At 36.2% G+C, this 19,787-nt stretch overlaps 1 protein-coding gene across 50 annotated transcripts in view; it reads right to left on the bottom strand.

Moving 5' to 3' along the window:
• ank2b (ankyrin 2b, neuronal) overlaps positions 1-19,787 on the bottom strand; it is a 121,224-nt gene that overhangs the window by 46,938 nt on the left and 54,499 nt on the right. For 20 of the 50 annotated variants that reach the window (XM_083542070.1, XM_083542092.1, XM_083542081.1 and 17 more), the window contains exons 4-28: positions 19,341-19,439; positions 19,159-19,257; positions 18,529-18,714; positions 16,560-16,583; positions 14,730-14,828; positions 13,704-13,802; positions 12,757-12,855; positions 12,236-12,433; positions 9,794-9,892; positions 9,234-9,332; positions 9,013-9,111; positions 7,611-7,808; positions 6,637-6,735; positions 5,975-6,073; positions 5,643-5,840; positions 4,443-4,541; positions 3,940-4,038; positions 3,761-3,859; positions 3,588-3,686; positions 3,411-3,483; positions 3,240-3,290; positions 992-1,133; positions 680-691; positions 509-596; positions 186-283 (exon numbers count right to left, since the gene is read on the bottom strand). In XM_083542070.1, the coding sequence (XP_083398196.1) occupies positions 186-283; positions 509-596; positions 680-691; positions 992-1,133; positions 3,240-3,290; positions 3,411-3,483; positions 3,588-3,686; positions 3,761-3,859; positions 3,940-4,038; positions 4,443-4,541; positions 5,643-5,840; positions 5,975-6,073; positions 6,637-6,735; positions 7,611-7,808; positions 9,013-9,111; positions 9,234-9,332; positions 9,794-9,892; positions 12,236-12,433; positions 12,757-12,855; positions 13,704-13,802; positions 14,730-14,828; positions 16,560-16,583; positions 18,529-18,714; positions 19,159-19,257; positions 19,341-19,439 (2,654 nt within the window). Of the gene's footprint in view, positions 1-185; positions 284-508; positions 597-679; positions 692-982; positions 1,134-3,239; positions 3,291-3,410; positions 3,484-3,587; positions 3,687-3,760; positions 3,860-3,939; positions 4,039-4,442; positions 4,542-5,642; positions 5,841-5,974; positions 6,074-6,636; positions 6,736-7,610; positions 7,809-9,012; positions 9,112-9,233; positions 9,333-9,793; positions 9,893-12,235; positions 12,434-12,756; positions 12,856-13,703; positions 13,803-14,729; positions 14,829-16,559; positions 16,584-18,528; positions 18,715-19,158; positions 19,258-19,340; positions 19,440-19,787 lie in introns of all 50 variants that reach the window. The other 30 variants (XM_083542071.1, XM_083542088.1, XM_083542099.1 and 27 more) reach the window with 5 other exon arrangements.

Here is a 19,787-nt window from a genome sequence, read left to right as displayed (position 1 = left end):
AATACAATCTTTTAATTCGATATATTAAGTGTCTATCAAATAATTTGCCTGATAATGATAATATGGTTCTTACTCATCTTTAATTAAGTTCAGTCCTTTTTAGACAGAGAATTCTGTGTATAACAATCAATGAATAATTCACAATCATATTTTCAGAAATTAAAGTGTGTGTCTGCATGCCATACCCAGATTGAGCAGCACTGGAGGAGAGTGCAATATTGTCCAGGTTTTCCGTCTCCCAGTTCAGTCTAAATGGGTCTTTCTCATTAGCAAGAGATGACACCTGGACACAGTTAGGTAAAGATGGTACATAAACTCCTGTTTAACACTCAAAAAAGTCATAACTCACTTCCTTCTACAAAAACACAATAGTAATTTAGAATAATATTAACACAAAATATATATTTTTTTGTGACAATTACTCAGACTGTATGCTTTTCAAGTGCAAATATACAAATATGCATTAACAGTAATGCCATGTAGGAAAGATTTATAATTGTGATTTTACCTGGTAACTGTTGATTGTATCATCCATCATGCCTTCATGTTTTGGTGAGTAATAGCCATAACGATTAGACATGTAGGACCTGTCCATACTGAAATGACACAAAGAATTTGTAATGAGCTCCGGATTGTTGAAAAATAGTAACAATAAATTTCTAAATGATTGCCTTCATACCTGTGGAAGCGACTATGTAAGCATTAGAAGAATTAAAAAAATTAGCAGTTAGAAGGAATTATATTCTATTATAGAATTTGATGTGACTCAACAAGCACTGTTGTGTAATCTAAAGATGTTTTCAGCAGGAATACAGAAAACACTGAAAAGCACAACTGAACATAGAACATTAAGATACATATAAGTGTTGTGTTTGTCATTTTAAATTTAATTCACTTGGTCTATAGTGTAAAAAAATATTTTGCATTTTCTTATTACATAAATATAAATTATTTTATTACATAATTATTTTTTCTATGGTACATGTGATACCTTTCAGAGCGGCTGCCTTCTAGACTGAACCTGAGGTAATTCATGCCATCCAAGTATTGACCAGGCAAAGAATCATCTCCCAACTCCTTTAGGTCCTCCGCTCTCAGATATTCTCCTCCGTCGCCCGTCATAGTGTCCTCACCTGCGACAAAAACACAGAGGTCATAACCTGAAGGTCGTAACTAATAAAATAAGTACTTTTTTATTATTTGAAATTTTAATGTTTACCTAATATACATAAACAGCACATACATATTGAGCCATTCTCGTAGTAAACAGCACACGCTATGCAATCCACACACAAACAAAAAATGTGTGTACTTGTAATAGGGGTTACTGCCTCTAAATTTTAACATTTAACACTAAAAGCTGACGGGACACATATTCTCTTTTTGCTGGCATTAAGAAATGTGGCGTATGGTTTCAACAGCTCACTGCTGACACAATCAGGAAAAAAAATCAATAAAGCACTATTGCTCCTGTTACCAGGTCTGACCAGCAGGAATAGTATTTCTAGGGCTTACAAGCAGGGAATATTCACAATAAATAACAAACATACTGAAGCCTGAAAGTGGACTTCTGTTGTCAAAGCCATAGTGGCTGCCTATAGGGTAGAACAAGAATGGATATTTATATAAGAGAATAATTGGCCCACACAAGAGGAATATGTGTCAAAAATAGTAGAATAAATAGTTTTTTACAAAAAAATATCCATTAAAATGTTCAACATATCTAAATCAAAAGACATGTCTTAAACCAGAAAGTAAATATTTGTAAGGCGACACTGCAGAAATGTGTCACAGTGGATAGAATTGTGTACTACCGCAATTTCTAATATATTACGTAACAAATTAAATTTCAACCAGCATTAAATGTTAATCATGTATATAAAATAAGCTTGTCTCCCAATCAGCTAAATTTTTTTACAAACAGCAGCTTAATTCGATGACATCAATAGAATTATAAAAATAATCAAACTGCAAACAATTTAAATATTGTCTCATCATATCTAGGTATGAAATATGTGTGTTATATAATGCTCAGTGCAGTGTCTGGTGAAAGTTATGAGGTCTATGGCCAAATCCTATTTATCCTTCAGAAATGCACTCATGTTGAGTAACAATCATCTTACCTAATTGGGTCTTGAAAAGTTTTTCCACACAGAAAATACACTACACATTATCAGCACCTCATTTTTATCCGCTGTTGAATTATAGAGGGTTTTTTTTACATGAAAAGAACAAAAAAAATCTAAATAAAAACCTAAAATAAGTACCGTAACTTCCTTTAGGAGCATAGCGGTATTTTGGGAATAGCATGCCACTGCATTTCCTGGTATTACTGCATGTGTGCAAGACCGAGGAATATGTCATTATTTTCTGATGCTCATTTCTAAGATTCTTTGACTAACCCATAACGCTGTTGCCAAGAAAAATAAAAAAGCACGAGTTTTGGAAACCTGTCTGTGCTTATATGATTTCTGTTCCAACTGGAGTTAGTGAGCTCTCCCTTCACCCAGACTCAACGCGTTACAACGGCTTGTATCTAAACAGTAGCCGACTAAGAAAGTCATTGTTTACTGTCTTCCTCCTTCCTTTCACAACTTTTTCTTTCGAGAGTTTATCTTTTGGCATCGTCGTGCGTTTAAAAAAAACGTTTTTTCTCCCGATGCCGTGCAGCTCAGAACACAGGCGAGGTGCGTTTTTTAGTTTCCGTTCAGAAATTTCAATGGTCTAATGTTATGGGGCTCAGTTTTTTGGCTTGAAGTTTGTGAAACCGGGAAAAACCCAGGAAAATTTCATAAATAAGGCGCTTCGTTGTTTAAAAAAAGTGGGAAAAAAGTAGCGGCTTATAGTCAGAAAAATACGGTACCTATCCCTTAAAACTAGTTAAGGCCATGGTTACAGACACTTCTGCAGAACGATCTAAGGCAAAGCGAGCACTACCTCATCAATATCAAGAATCTTAAGTAGAAATAAATGACTCACCATGCTGCATTACAAATAAATAGTTTATAAACAATTTATAAATACATAAATAAATACAGTAAAAAAAGATATCTAGTTAATAGGATATTCAGTATGCCATGAGGTAAAACAGTTGCTGTGTTATAAGTTGAAGGGAAAAAAAAGGATTCCAACTCCATGCAAAGCACACTTAGTATATGATAAATTATTGCACACAGTGCTTTTTGAAAAACACCTTGCAATTGTGCACAGCAACCAAACACTAGTACACGGCCTTGTACCTTCATCAAAGGAGTCATCAGTCATTGCACCATCAGCAGTGTGCTTGAGTGCTATATTATATGACATGTCATATCAGTAATAATGAGTACAAGTTATTTAAGAACACAGGCCTGCATTTAAAAAAAAAAAGAACCTTCAAAAGGAAATACTTTGTTTAATTCGATTCATACCTTCCTCATCAGATACATCAAGGACCTCAGTCATGGTCTCTGGCACGTTCAGTTTGTGTTTCTCGGTCACAGTCTGTGTAAAAATGTAAATAAATAAAAATCAACTCATTAACAATACAATAAACAACAACTTTAATACTTTATACTGTAATGTGCTGATTTTCATCTTGGACTTACTGTTGTTGTGGTAATAACCTCCTCTGTAACTACTTTTAATGTGTCTACGACTGAAATGTAACCCAGACGACGAGCAATGGCAAGGGCCGTGTTTCCATTCTGAAAAAACACCTTTCGTGAATTAGCACATGTCTTTTGTGTGTGTGTCTCTGTGAGAGTTGTCACGTACTCACCGCAGTGGTAGCATTGGGTTTGGCTCCATACTGCAGCAGAACGTTGATGATGTGTGTGTTGCCCTGTTGTGCAGCTTGGTGGAGAGGAGTGTATCCATTCTTGACACAGGATACAAAGAAATGTCATCTTCAGAACATGGTAGTCATGTTTCTTCATGCTGTTTTAGAACTAAATATACCTTTGTTTTGGCATTGACACTGGCATTGTTTTTCAAAAGGAAGTTGACCATCTTGGCATTTCCATAGTGGCAGGCGACGATTAGAGGTGTGTAACCCAACTAGAAGAGAAATGACTCATCTTTATTTCTCAACTAACAGACAATGCAGCTGTCAACTATAGAAATATAAAGCTTTATGAATTATTTAAGTTTTCATTTTAAGTCAAAAAATCTTTTAGCACCTTTAGCATTGACATTTAGCAAGTAGGACATGTGGTCTCCACATATACATATGACCCTTGCTCGAGGTCGCAACATGCTTGTCTAATGACAGCCTTGTGATTACAACTTACAACCTTTCAACTCATTCTGGTGTTCTTTATTTCTCTTTTTATATTCCACATTGTCACAGTGTAATTTGCGGATAATATTATCACTATGCCTAAGCTTCACAATGAGATTCACAATTTTTGTTAAGGTTTTTTTTACAATGAGTGCAATACAATAACTATAAAATGACTTACTTTAGTTTGAAGGTCAAGATTGGCACCATGTTTAACTAAGATTTCAGCAACACTGACTTTATCTTCCTGGGCAGTAAGATGAAGAGCCGTAAGTCCACTCTGAGGAGAAAATCAGGCATGTGATTAATAAGACAGAAACTATAACCTGAATTGCTGATATATACAGTACTAGTGAATAACACCATAACCACAAAGCAAATATTTACTAAACTAAAGAACACAGAAAGTTATCATAGAGAGTGACGGTACAATATGATTTTGCATGTTGCCCAAATGCTGAATCCAAAATTTCTGAATGCACAATCTTAAATAAATGAAAGGAACCAATTTTTGATTATTTTCATCTATAAACAGGTTGCAAATAGTTTTTATTATTTAATATTGTAATATGTACTCGAAGTGATTTTAACCAAGTAGACATTTCACATCATCATAAACTGGTAAAAGTATGTATTCCATAGTATGCAGGACAAAAAAGTATAATGTTCATTGGCAAATTGAAGGATGTGGTTTACATCAAATAGAGTAGATATTGTATTATACCTGGCTCATTGAGGAGAAAATAAGAACAATTCGGTACTTGCTGTTATATGAAAATAACCAACAATGAAGTAGGTTTTATGAGCAAATCCAAATAGTTTCATAATATTAAACACATGCTTTTAAAAGTTTATAATGTTGTGAAATGTCTGTGAGACAAATACGTTTGTTGTAACACTATAAGCATTGGTTATAAATAGTTTTATTTGCTCAGTAGCATCTGTTTTGTCGAAGTTAATACACCCCACAATATGCAGAGTGTCATGTTACAGAGAAAAGACTATTCTTTGGACTATCCTGAGATGGAAATCTTACTGTACATCTGAGATAGCAGAGACTGCTTACATAAATGTTAACTCGATGTCTACTAACAAAAAACAATTAACCATGTTAAACAACAGGCTTTGAATTACAGTATATCTGCATTATATTTTCATAGTTTTGGTGTTATAAGAAAAAAAAAATTTCATCAATTCCTAGCAACAAATCAAATGGAAAATTAAAATGCTAATATAATAAAGTATAATGTTTATCAAAAAAAAGTTTGGTATAAGGGTCCTAACTGCAATTCTACACAAAGCCAGGATTACATTTTATATGCTAGTGCTTTGAAAGTAGTATTTTTATATACTATATTTTACTGTACTTATATCGAGGCACCTTAGTGGGCACATTAACATTGGCTCCTTTTTCCAGCAGCAGGGCCGTCATGTCACTGTGGCCCTCCTGGGAGGCCAGGTGAAGTGGTGTCACCCCTTGCTTGGTCAGGATGTTTGTTTCAGCTCCATACTGCAGCAGAGTATTGGCAATCTGCATCTGGTTTTTCTTTGCCACTATGTGGAGGGGAGTATATCCATTCTGCATATATAGACAACACAGAGGAGCATTACAGACAGAACTTGAGAGTTTTGCATTGAGCACCAGCAACAGAGATGTGTAGACATTGCCATCTAACATTAAGCAAAAAAAAGACAATCATGGTAAACTCTTACCTTGGCCATGGCATGGGGAGAAGCCCCTTTATCCAAAAGCAGTAGTGCCACCTTCTGGTTATCATAATGTGCAGCGACATGGAGAGGTGTGAGGCCGTTCTATAGGAATGAGGGTCAGTGCATATGGTTTAGAAAGAGCTGTTAGAAGTGCAAAATCAGTCAAGTACACGCACACACATATGCGTATATAAGAGAGCTGTGTTACCAGAGACAGATGTTAATATGTTAATCTTATAATAAAATGTTATTGTTTAGAATAAAGTGCAAGCGGGGCAGGAGCTATTATCTGGTTTCTTAATAAAGAAAAGAGACAGAAACAATTGGTTTATTATTTTACAAAGAAAGATCGTATTATCACCAAATGAATTATGCTTACCAGGGCTCTTATGGTCAACATTGTCTCAATGGCCTTTTTTTAAACAACAGTCCAAAAGAGTCTATGAATTAGGCTTTACTGACTAGGCACAATAACGCCGTCATGTGTATTATATAGTAAGTATTTTTTTTTTAAGAGCTGTTTTCTAAAACATTTTGTTAACATTAAAAAGGGATGGCTTTCAATATTTTTGTCATCTTGTTATTTTTTTTTTTTTTAGAAAAACATTTATTATTTTGCTTTTTTGTTTAATGTATAGATATTATCATGAAAATGTTGCTCTTACTTTCCCTGCTGCATCTGGAGGGGCTCGACGCTGCAACAAGAGCTTTGCCACGTCAAGGCTTCCATACTTAGATGCAACATGTAGAGGAGTAAATCCTTTCTGGAAAGAGTAAAAGAAACACAACAAAGTCATCTTTTTGACAGAATTATATTTGCATGGGCACCACATAAATCCTTTATTGTATGTTACTTACAACAATATTTTGCTATTCAGTTCAATGCAATTTTTAACAACAAATATTAACGTTTTTTTTTGTTTGTTTGTTTTTTTTACAATTTGTTAATTTGACATGTTGAAGATTCTAGATTGTTATAGATCTTAAGGCGTAATGGTGCATGTGAACTCAATGGGTGATTTAACCAGGTTCTAATCAATGACATATATTTATTCAATGTTCAATTAATGCCTTATGTTGCGCTTTGACCTGCTTTGTTTGGTAAATATAATTTTATGATTTTCCCTTATGTATTCTGTGCCCCACAAACAAATAGAATGCTGATGCAATGTGATGCAGTCAGGTTTCTATCACAATGAAAACTGAAGTTCTCAGAAGCACACAGCAGAGGGCGCTAGTTAGTCAGTTACTAATGCTGGAAAAAGGTGTGTCCATGCAGTCACATGATCATCATGTTATGCTGAATTTTTACAGAAAGATCACACTGAATTCACAATCATTATAGTTGGAATACTAATGAGGAATGGAACTGAAAGAGCTTTCAATTCAATGCAGATTAATTTATTAATCATATTGTGCATCTGCGTTGTGTGCTTTTAACAATAGATTCTTGTGTATGTTGTGTGGTGTATTTTTGTATATTGTACTGAGATAATTTCTCAGTAAACAAATGAATATCTTCTTACAGTTATATGAATAGCTCAAACACAAAAAGACATGGGCAAGATCATATTAAACATAGTCTAAGGATGTACAGTATAGAAGGAACATTCCATTCCACATGCTGCTCATCTGGCACCTTAGTTGGTAGGGAATGAGAAGCTCCAGCCTCAAGGAGTACTGACGCTACGTCCAGCTGCCCCTCACGAGCAGAGATGTGCAGAGGTGTGTAGCCATTGGTTGTAGAGGCATCTGGATGAGCCATATGCTGCAGTAGCAGCTGGACAATCTCTGTTTTTCCCAAACGAGAGGCAATGTGAAGTGGAGTCTGGTCCTCCTAGTAAGAAAAAACAACAATAATAATAATATTAATAAATAATAATAATAATAATAATAATAACCGTTACACTCCTAATATATATATATATATATATATATATATATATATATATATATATATATATATATATATATATATATATATATATATATATATATATATATGTTAGTATTAATATTTTTTAATGCAGGGCTTTCATTTCATTACACACATGCACCAAATGTAATCTTTTTTTATGGGTGGAACATAGAGCTTTTTTATCATTATTATTATTATTATTATTATTATTATTATTATTATTATTATTAATAATAATAAACTTGACACAATTATGAGGAACAGTATGGTTTCATGCCCAGAAAGCGCAACACAGACGCATTATTTGCTTTGAAAATGTTGATGGAGAAGTATAGAAAAGGTCAGAAGGAGTTGCATAGTGTGTTAGTGAATATAGAGAAAGTGTACGACCGGGTGTTTTGGTATTGTATGAGGAAGTCAGGTGTGTCAGAAAAGTATGTGAGGGTGGTGCAGGACATGTATGAGGACATTGTGACAGCAGTGAAGTGTGCAGTAGGAACGAAAGACTGGTTCAAGATGGAGGTTGGACTGCATCAGGATCGGCTCTGAGCCCTTTTCTGTTTGCAGTGGTGATGGACAGGTTGACAGATGATGTCAGACAGGAGTCTCCGTGGACGATGATGTTTGCAGATGATACTGTGATTTGTGTTAGAGAAGTAAAGAAAAGAGTGCAGGCAGGGTGGAGTCTGTCGAGAAGAGTCGCAAGAGTGATTTGTGATAGATAGGTATCTGCAAGAGTGAAAGGGAAAGTTTATAGTACTGTGGACTGAGGCCTGCTATATTGTAAGCGTCGTTGAGCTTGGGGAAGGCGCTATATAAATTAAACGTATTATTATTATTATTATTATTATTATTATTATTATTATTGTAAGGTTTAGAGACAGTGGCATTGAGTAAAAGACAGGAAGTGGAGCTGGAGGTAGCAGAGCTGAAGATGTTGAGGTTTTCGTTGGGAGTGACAAAGATGGACAGGATTAGAAATTAGTTTATTATAGGGACAGCACATGTAGGACATTTGTGAGACAAGGTGAGGGAGGTGAGATTGAGCAATTTTTGTGATGTCTGTGTGTGTGTGTGTGTGTGTGTGTGTGTGTGTGTGTGTGTGTGTGTGTAGATCACTTACTCTAGCTCTTGCATCAACCATTGCACCATTTCTTAGCAGGCAGCGCACCACTTCCACCTGACCAGCTCGAGCAGCCATATGCAGGGCTGTCTCACCACGCTAGAATTAAAAGAGATTTAAAGTTTTTCACACACACACACACACACACACACACACACACACACACACACACACACACACACACACACACACACACGCTCTCTCTCTCTAACAGTACTCACTATGTTGCTGACATCAGGAGATGCTCCATTCTGAAGCAGTAAGAGAACAATGCTGAGGTGGCCCATGAAAGCTGCCACATGTATAGGGGTGAGGCCAGACTGGGGCAAAGAAAAGTAAAAGGCAGCATAAGAGAAGGGTCACATGATCTTAAAGGTCATAAAATGAGGGTCTAAAGGAAACATTCTGATATTTATATATATTTCAGAACACTAAAAAGAAAGAAAGAAACGAAGAAGGAAAAATATCCTTTTGCTTTTGCTGGAATTGCAGGTGGACATGGTTACAGTGCGGTTTTTTTTTTTATTAATTTTTTGAATGCTGTTTCGTTTTCTCATTTCATTCTATAATAACCTTGTTTGCAATAACCATTAAAGTCTCCTATTTTGTTCTACATGCAGGAGGGTCAGACTTTGACAGTCTTTCCAGAAAAAAGACAGAATATTATTTGCAAAAAAATGCTGATTTCGAAAAACATTCGACCATATACATCATGAAGTGTCCCAATAATTCTGCAGAGTACTGTACTTTTGTCAGTGTATCTGTATTAAGCTATGCATACCTCAGTGATGGCCTGAATGGAAGCTCCGTACTTGACAAGAAGCTCCATCACCTTCACTCTGTTCTTTTTGCAGGCGATATGAAGAGGTGTGAAGCCATTCTGCGAAGTGTAAAGACGGGATCAATAAGCAGGCGATGTGTAATACTGTCATGGATTTGAGTAACAATTTACTACCTAAATCTTAAAGTCATTCAATCCTGTGCATAGGAAGCTTATGTTCTCTCTCTCTCTCTCTCTCTCTCTCTCTCTCTCTCTCTCTCTCTCTCTCTCTCTCTCTCTCTCTCTCTCTCTCTCTCTCTCTCTCTCTCCTTTTACCGTTTTAAGTTATAATCTGACTTCCCTTTAGGAACTTTTTAAGTGGTGGACCACAAGTTTGTTAAGTCTCCGCCTCGCAGTTTAAGCGAATTATTTTATTATTATTAAAACATACTAAATATACCGAAAGATACTAAACATACCATGACTTAAAAACCAATGTACATACTGAACCGTGAATTTTGTGTACCGTTACACCCCTAATATGTGTGTGTATGTGTGTGTCTCAGCCCTGTTTTATTGTCTGTATAATGTATTCCATATATATTTATATATATATTTATATATACTGTATATATATATATATATATATATATATATATATATATATATATATATATATATATATATATATATATATATATATACAGTGAGGAAAATAAGTATTTGAACACCCTGCTATTTTGCAGGTTTTCCCACTTAGAAATCATTGAGAGGTCTGAAATTGTCATCATAGGTGCATGTCCACTGTGAAAGACAATCTAAAAAAAAGAAAAATCCAGAAATCACAATGTATGATTTTTTTTACTATTTATTTGTATGATACAGCTGCAAATAAGTATTTGAACACTGTGAAAGTCAATGTTAATATTTGGTACAGTAGCCTTTGTTTGCAATTACAGAGGTCAAACGTTTCCTGTAGTTTTTCACCAGGTTTGCACACACTGCAGGAGGGATTTTTGGCCCACTCCTCCACACAGATCTTCTCTAGATCAGTCAGGTTTCTGGCCTGTCGCTGAGAAACACGGAGTTTGAGCTCCCTCCAAAGATTCTCTATTGGGTTTAGGTCTGGAGACTGGCTAGGCCACGCCAGAACCTTGATATGCTTCTTACAGAGCCACTCCTTGGTTATCCTGGCTGTGTGCTTCGGGTCATTGTCATGTTGGAAGACCCAGCCTCGACCCATCTTCAATGCTCTAACTAAGGGGAGGAGGTTGTTCCCCAAAATCTCGCAATACATGGCCCCGGTCATCCTCTCCTTAATACAGTGCAGTCGCCCTGTCCCATGTGCAGAAAAACACCCCCAAAGCATGATGCTACCACCCCCATGCTTCACAGTAGGGATGGTGTTCTTGTGATGGTACTCATCATTCTTCTTCCTTCAAACACGTTTAGTGGAATTATGACCCAAAAGTTCTATTTTGGTCTCATATGACCACATGACTTTCTCCCATGACTCCTCTGGATCATCCAAATGGTCATTGGCAAACTTAAGACGTGCCTGGACATGTGCTGGTTTAAGCAGGGGAACCTTCCGTGCCATGCATGATTTCAAACCATGACGTCTTAGTGTATTACCATCAGTAACCTTGGAAACGGTGGTCCCAGCTCTTTTCAGGTCATTGACCAGCTACTCCTGTGTAGTTCTGGGCTAATTTATCACCTTCCTTAGGATCATTGAGACCCCACGAGGTGAGATCTTGCATGGAGCCCCAGTCTGAGGGAGATTGACAGTCATGTTTAGCTTCTTCCATTTTCTAATCATTGCTCCAACAGTGGACCTTTTTCACCAAGCTGCTTGGCAATTTCCCCATAGCCCTTTCCAGCCTTGTGGAGGTGTACAATTTTGTCTCTAGTGTCTTTGGACAGCTCTTTGGTCTTGGTCATGTTAGTAGTTGGATTCTTACTGATTGTATTGGGTGGACAGGTGTCTTTATGCAGCTAACGACCTCAAACAGGTGCATCTAATTTAGGATAATAAATGTAGTGGAGGTGGACATTTTAAAGGCAGACTAACAGGTCTTTGAGGGTCAGAATTCTAGCTGATAGACAGGTGTTCAAATACTTATTTGAAGCTGGATCATACAAATAAATAGTTAAAAAATCATATATTGTGATTTCTGGATTTTTTTTTTAGATTATGTCTCTCACAGTGGACATGCACCTACAATGACAATTTCAGACCCCTCCATGATTTCTAAGTGGGAGAACTTGCAAAATAGCAGGGTGTTCAAATACTTATTTTCCTCACTGTATATATATATATATATATATATATATATATATATATATATATATATATATATATATATATATATATATATATATATATATATATATATATATATGAAATACATTATACAGACAATAAAACAGGTCTAAGAGGGAGGGGAATGGGAATAGTACCAGTGCCCGAGCGTTGGGATTGGCCCTTTTGTCAAGCAGAAGCTTTGTGACTCTGTAATGGCCACAGTGAGCAGCAACATGGAGTGCAGTCAGGTAGTCCAGTGTGACATCATCCACCGGTGCCTTGTGCTGCAGCAGGTGTTTAACACACTCGACATGGTCACCCTGTGCTGCCATGTGGAGAGGAGACAGGCCATTCTATTGTGATACAAAAAAGCGAGGGAAGGAAAAAATTAGTCACACACTCGCATCATCCTGCAAAGCACAGATATATTATGTATTCATGTATGAGCTGAAAAACAAATATAAAATAGCTTAAGTGGGTCTGAGTGGTGATATTTGTTGGAGGCTAATACTCTTTTAAAGGCATTTGATAAAAAAAACGAATATTTATCTTAGTTAGGGGATGAGCTGGCTTTTGCAACATACAGCTACAGTTATGCACAGTCATCAGGAATAACCCTAACTGATAATAATATGAAAATGATTTTAGTGTGTGTGTGTGTGTGTTTATACTGTACCTTGGTTCTGGCTAGAATTGGAGCTCCTCTTTCCAACAAGAGCTCCACTGCTGGGTCGTGTCCACTCCTTGCTGCACAGTGTAAAGGTGTAAGGCCATCCTGCAGAGAGAGAGAGAGAGAGAGAGAGAGAGAGAGAGAGAGAGAGAGAGAGAGAGAGAGAGAGAGAGAGAGAGAGAGAGAGAGAGAGAGAGAGAGAGAGAAACACACACACACACACACTAAGCATAAACAAGCACTTTATTTCAATACACCACAGAATATGACCCACTTGCCAGCACTCTCTCTCTTTCTCTCTCTCTTACACAGACACACACACACACACACACACACACACACACCATGCCCTTGGACAATCTAAACTGTCGTTGTAATCAGTGTCATGTAAAAATAACTCTTCAGGTTTAGTAAGTGTTAGGTTTCTGAATGTCTTTCATTTCAGTGAGGTTCAGAATTTGTGGTCAAAAGCACATTTATACCTATATTCATCACTTTGCACTATTATATCTATTTAGAAGTTGATCTGGGTTATGTAATCCATCATGGTTGCCAGGAGTCAATTTCCTGTTGCTAAAACCTCTTGTTTTGTTTGATTCTTTCTTATTTTCAACTCTAACACCAACACTTCAACTGAAAGGCTGCATGAAAGACATAATGAGGAAGGAACACACAGAAATGGGCAAAACAAGCCTAAGATACCAGTGTTGAATTACTTATTAGTGCAGTTGAATTAGATGTAATGGTTCACCAAATATAGATCTAACTCCAATTCAAATTAAGCTCAAAAGTCTGCGTTTTAATCAGGATTTCAGTTCAGATCCAGAGTGTTATGATTAAGAACTGTAATAGCAAATGTATTGAGTTGCTTTGGGTATTTTTCCTTCATGCTTATTGTAACTGCTAAACATGTAATGCAAAGGTAAGCACCAGATATGCCATGAAAAATGTACCCTTGTTTTGGCATCAATCTTTGCCCCTCTGTCCAACAACAGCCGGACCATGTTTGCGTTTCCCCTCTTAGACGCCACGTGTAATGGTGTAATTCCATTCTGCAGGAAATAAGACAGAAATAAATGAGAATGGTAACCATACTGATCTTTAATGGAAGTTAGGGAAAAAAAATAATTAAATAACACAATAGGTGAGAACAACTCAATAGGTGTGTTTCATTAAGTTCTCGTTGTGCAAATAAAATCCTGTGTCCTATACAGAGTCATTTTATTGCTTGTTTATAATGAACAATGTCCAATCCACTAATATATTCATTTTACACAATGATGATGTGCATGAAGCAGAGTGCAGTGAACTTAATTAAATGCAGCAATACGTGGTCAATGTTAATTTTACTTTTCCTAGTAAGCTGATTAATTACAGTCTGACCACATGTCAGGCTAGCAGTTATTTATTTAATGGTTGTTTTCCTGTAGTTGGTAAAAATGTTTTATACAAAATAATTTTTTTAATGTGATTAAATATAAGGCAGTAACATTTAGGGCATTAATCATCGTTTTTTCAAATGCAACCATGCTGTACAGTAATACTGTGTATGTTATATAATAGTGTCTCGGTTGTCAAATCAACCCTTGCTGTGTTACTGTGAGCAATTTTATCTGTAGTTTTAGACATTTACGGGGGCTTGGAAACTATTTTGAACACTTGCATTCTACTGTGTGTACACTGCATATATACACATCCACAGTAGCCCTGAAGAGAATTAATTGTTTATAAGAATGAATGAATAAAATATCTCTCTTGAACCAAGAACACCCATAACAGGACAGTAGATTTGATCAATGGTTAATAAGACCAGTGTAAGACTGCAAAAAAAGTACATCTCTTTAGAAAATGTGCAGACTCTGGCACTCCAGCATGCTGAAGAGGCATTATATCCCCTGTCTGATATTCTTTTCAGTCTGAAAGAAAGTATGCGTGTGCATATTTATGTTTGTGTGCGCACTCCACGTCCCAACACGCACCCTTGCAGTAAAGTCCACAGCAGCTCCTCGATTTAGGAGTAAGGTCGCCACATTGACATTCCCATAGTGAGCTGCGATATGCAGTGGCGTAAATCCACTCTGCAACACAAAGGGAAAACAGAGCGACACAGGAACACACCACTTAACACTTCACTCGAAACACATGCGCCAAAGCCACACCGTCATGTAAGTGCTGATCTGAGAATAGCTTGCCTGTCCCCTAACATCCCACTCAATATTATTCTTATGATTTTATACCCATGACTTCTCAAATCTGCACTTACTGACAACATGGGCTTTAAAACGTATGAAGAAATGTAACCCCTGACTTCACTTCCAATCTACTTTAGTGGCATGCAGCAGTCAAACATGGCAACGCATATCAAAAAATGGAACAGAAAATACATGTCTAGAGGAAGTTCAGTAAAGTTATTTAGTCCTATAAATGTGGAGTAGAAATAAAAACGAAAGATAAAAAAAATGCAAATCTTAAAAAGATCCCACATATATATGCACAAGTCTCAGATACACATTCACATAAACATAAGAGGTCACAGGCATGCAAAAAACAAAACACATATAAAAGAATGTACATACAGAACACTTTGGATAAACATTCTATTTTGTGGAACAGAGGACAGAAAATAAACAGAAATGAAAATCTATAGAATAATGAGAAATCCACAAAAAAGGAGCAATGACCCATAGTAGTTTATAGCAGGAACCAAATCAGGTTAGGTATATGAATAGAGATTGGCTGAGCAATCTGAAGAATGTGAAACTCTGGCCTTACCTTTCCATTCTGAAAGTCACGGTCCGATTTAATGTGAAAACATCATTTATAAAAATATGAAGGATATATTGACTATGTGATACACATTCAAAGCTGGTGCAAAAAATTATATTTTTTAAAAATCTAGGTGGTGCATCATGCTATGCATTGCAGTATATGAAAATATTCAGATAACCACAAATGAATAAGTCATCACACAGTATGGTCTACTTTATGCTATTCAATCATATTTGTGGACATTTTTGTTTGAAATTCTTGTGTGGTTTTGCTATTAAAATCTGTGCATCTCGTTTAAATCTGCTATACATGTTACCATAAATGTTAATGTTGACAAAATTGAAAATGTTAACTAATTACAGTTAAGTTTTTTTTTTTTTTACATAAAATTATTTAAGCATAAAGATAGGAATAAGTATGCAGTCAACAAAGACACCATGCAAAATCAAAAGTATTCCACCAATGCAGTGTAATTGACTGAGCAAAGAATATCACATTTTGACCATTAGGCGTAATCCGAATGCCATGTATTTGCCCTGGAGTTATCGTGATGCTTTAAGTTACAACCATTGTCAGTTAATATGGGCGTATTGTAGAGTCACAAAAGTATGTAGGTTTTTTTTGTGTTTGATTGTTAAATTTCACAAGCACAACCTTAATCCAGAATGGAGAAGATTACACTTGCTCGGAGGATGCTGATTGGTCGATTGGATCTGCATCCTCAGTTCTTACCAACACCATACTGAATCAAATAAATATTTATAACCATGGCAGTGAATAAATGTTTTAGGCAAGCGCAGGTATGATTATAGAAATAATGCACATATTGCAGCTCATTGAACCCAAAATAATTCAGAATGATGCATACGCAAATACAACGCTTAAAGAGCCAGCCACATATAAAAAAAGTCAAAATATTCCAGAAAAGTAACAGAAGAAATGTCGCATGCAATGTTAATACGTTTAATGTGTGAAATTAAACATGTAAAGTATAAAAGCAGACAACCTGCTGAAAAACATTTATAATTAGAGATCTCTACCTCAGTAGTCCTATTGACCATCATCTGTAGCGGTAAAGAATGTGAAGGGAGAAGTATTGTTATGTTTTACACACATAAAAACAAACATACACACACAGACACACACACACACACACACAACCACAAACATATAAATATATAGAGAGAGTACACACAAGTATTAATTGTCTATGCACATAATTTCCCATTTTTCTTTAGAATTATGTGCTTATTGCTTTATGTAATTTGCACATTTGTTGTTTTGATATTGTACTAGTAAGTCACATACTGGCAAGTCAGCATTTATAAAGTTGTAATGGTAGTATTAGTTTATACTTAGTACCAGGATATAGCTTAACACTTTACTGCCCAACAATAATACTTTACTGCCCAACAATAATACTCTGGATTTAAGATCTACATTACAGCACAGCGAATAATTTTATTTATATATCCCAGCTTATAATAAAGCAAGGGTCAAAGCATGGGGTTACCATAATACAGCACCCCTGGAGCAGAGAAGGTTAAGTGCCTTGCTCAAGGGCCCAAAAGTGGCAGAGCTGAGGTTAGAACCCTCGACATTCTGACTAGTAACTCAGAGCCTTAAACACTGAACATCCACTAACCCTAGTTAAACCCTACAAAAAACTGAATTAAATACCAAATCACTGAGAAATGTGCATTAAGCTGTGCAAGATCCTCAATTTGTGTCTCAAATTTAGCCATATACACTATATGGACAAAAGTATAGGGAAGCTAGGTTTTCCACAATATGTGATACTTCACCAAACTGTTACCACAAAGTCGGAGGCATGCAGTTGCATAGGATGCTTTTGGATGTGCTAGAGCTACATGTTCCCTTCACTTTAAAGACCCAAACTCGTTCCAGCATGACAATGCCCCTGTGCACAAAGCCAGCTCCATGAAGATATGGATTACATGGGTAAGAATGGAAGATCTTGAGTGTCCTGCTAGAGAGTTCTGACACCATCCTATTAAACAACTTTGGCATAAATTGGAACACAGACGGCATCCCAGGCCTCCTTATACTACATACACCAATACCTGAGATATCTAACACCCTTAGTTACTAATTAGTTACTAATTTTACTGATACAATGATACAATACACTCTATGTTCCCACAAAGCTGAAAGCACACAATTGTATAAGATGTTTACAATGTGTTTTCTCGTCAGTGGAACTAAGAGGCCCAAACCTGTTCTAGAATGACAATACTCAAATATTTTGTTTATTAAGGTTTGGGTTGAAAAAACTTAAATTGCCTGCACAGAGTACTGACCTCAACCCTTCTAAACACTGAGAACTGTATTGCCAACTGCCCATTACTCTCCATTAATTTAATTACTTAATGAAGGGTTATATAAAGTAGTTAAGAACAGAACGAGAAGATTGTGCTTCAATTCCAACCCTCATTACACTTTACCTTTGGCTAAAGATGAGTCATTACTGATTTCCATAGAAAAATGGGAACATCTAAATCAGTACATGCACACATTCTGTTTGTAACCAATTGCTTTGTGTAACCTTTACAGAGAAGTCATGCAGAGACTACATATTTATATGATTTAAAACTGATATAGTGTATACAGTAGTCTCATAGACAAATGGATGATAAGAGAAAGAGAGAAACCAGAATAGCATCAGGATGAAGACACAGCACACAGGCACACTGAGACTGGAGAGGAGAGACAAAGAGAAATGGAGACACAATCTAGCGAATGATCAACAGTACAACATACAATGGATACTGTAATGAAAAACACTGTAGCACTGCAGATCAGAATGCTACCAGAGCTACCCAAAAGTAATGAGAGATTTAGAGGAGAAATGGACATGATGGCATAGAAGCACCTAACAGACAGAGGATTAACTGTTACACCATGCACATTTACAGCATATTGCATTTTATATTCGAAACAAAACTGAGTGCTAATCCTCATTCATTTATTGTTTCCTGTTCATCCTACCTTGGACTGGACATCAGCGTTGTGGTCATTCTGGAGCAGCAGGGCAGCTGACTTCGTGTCATCCTTACGGGCGGCAATGTGCAGGGCAGGGAGACGCACCTTACCCTTAGTGTCATTTTCCAGGAGGACGGAGACAATCTGATTATGACCCTGCTGTAGAGCGATGGCTAAAGGAGTGAAGCCATCCTACAAAAATACGATATAGTGTTAATCACATATAATTTAATATAAAATGGGGTTTATTCTATGTTGTAAAATATCTGTATCCTAACACACAATTCTAATCATTTGACAAAGATCTGATTTTTGTTGCATACATGTAAAACCTGACCTAAATGCACAGGCAAGCTTTTTTTCTACCAGTAGCATCCTAGCCTTATAAAAGAGGAAAAGTGGTTTTGTTGTTTTAAGATTAATTACATGGTCGAACTTGTTTGTATTTTGCCTTGAGGCTAAAATCAACTGTTTTATGTTCTTCTATATCCATGTGCATTAATGGACCAGATATTGGGATTTAGATGTGGTATTAAGTATGAAAAATGTTGGCAATAACAGGGTCTTTTAAAATACATACCCAAAGAAATTTCTGGCAATAAAATAGGACATTTCTTTTTTCTTTTTGTTGCTTACCTCTGTTGCTGTGCTCTGGTTTCCTCCATTTTCCAGAAGGTAGCGAACCACATCTAAATGGTTCTCTTGAGCAGCCATATATAAGGGGGTGAAACCATTCTGTAGCATAATGATATAATAATTACCTTTCAGTTAGAACTAAAACAATAGCAATATGAAATGTGACTAGACACGATACTTACCTGTGATTGTGAATTGATGTCCGCTCCACGTTTGACCAGGATCTTCACCACATCCCCCTGTCCTGCTAGAGAGGCAATGTGGAGAGCTGTGTTTCCTTTCTGCGAGACAAGAAACACACCTTGTTTTACCAAAAAAAATAGAAAAACATATTTTACTGTTGATGCCTAATTTAAAATACAATTGTTTTGATACAATTAACACACCCATATCCTTACAAAATCTTCCTTTGTGTTGTAATTAAATGCAATATTACCAAACAAATATCAAAACATTGCTGCTTCATGTAATAGGTTTAATTTATTATTTCACATGAACCTAAAGAAGCAGCCAAAAGACAACATAGGTTAAATTTGTGTAGGCTAAAACATTAACATTAATAAACAAAATTTTAAGACAAAACATCACCTATTCCTATATTATTTAGCTATCTTGGCTACAGGAATGGA

The sequence above is a fragment of the Silurus aristotelis genome, assembly GCF_946808225.1.
Source record: "Silurus aristotelis genome assembly, chromosome: 5".
Taxonomy (NCBI): Eukaryota; Metazoa; Chordata; class Actinopteri; order Siluriformes; family Siluridae; genus Silurus; species Silurus aristotelis.
This window is presented reverse-complemented; position numbering and strand designations above follow the sequence as displayed.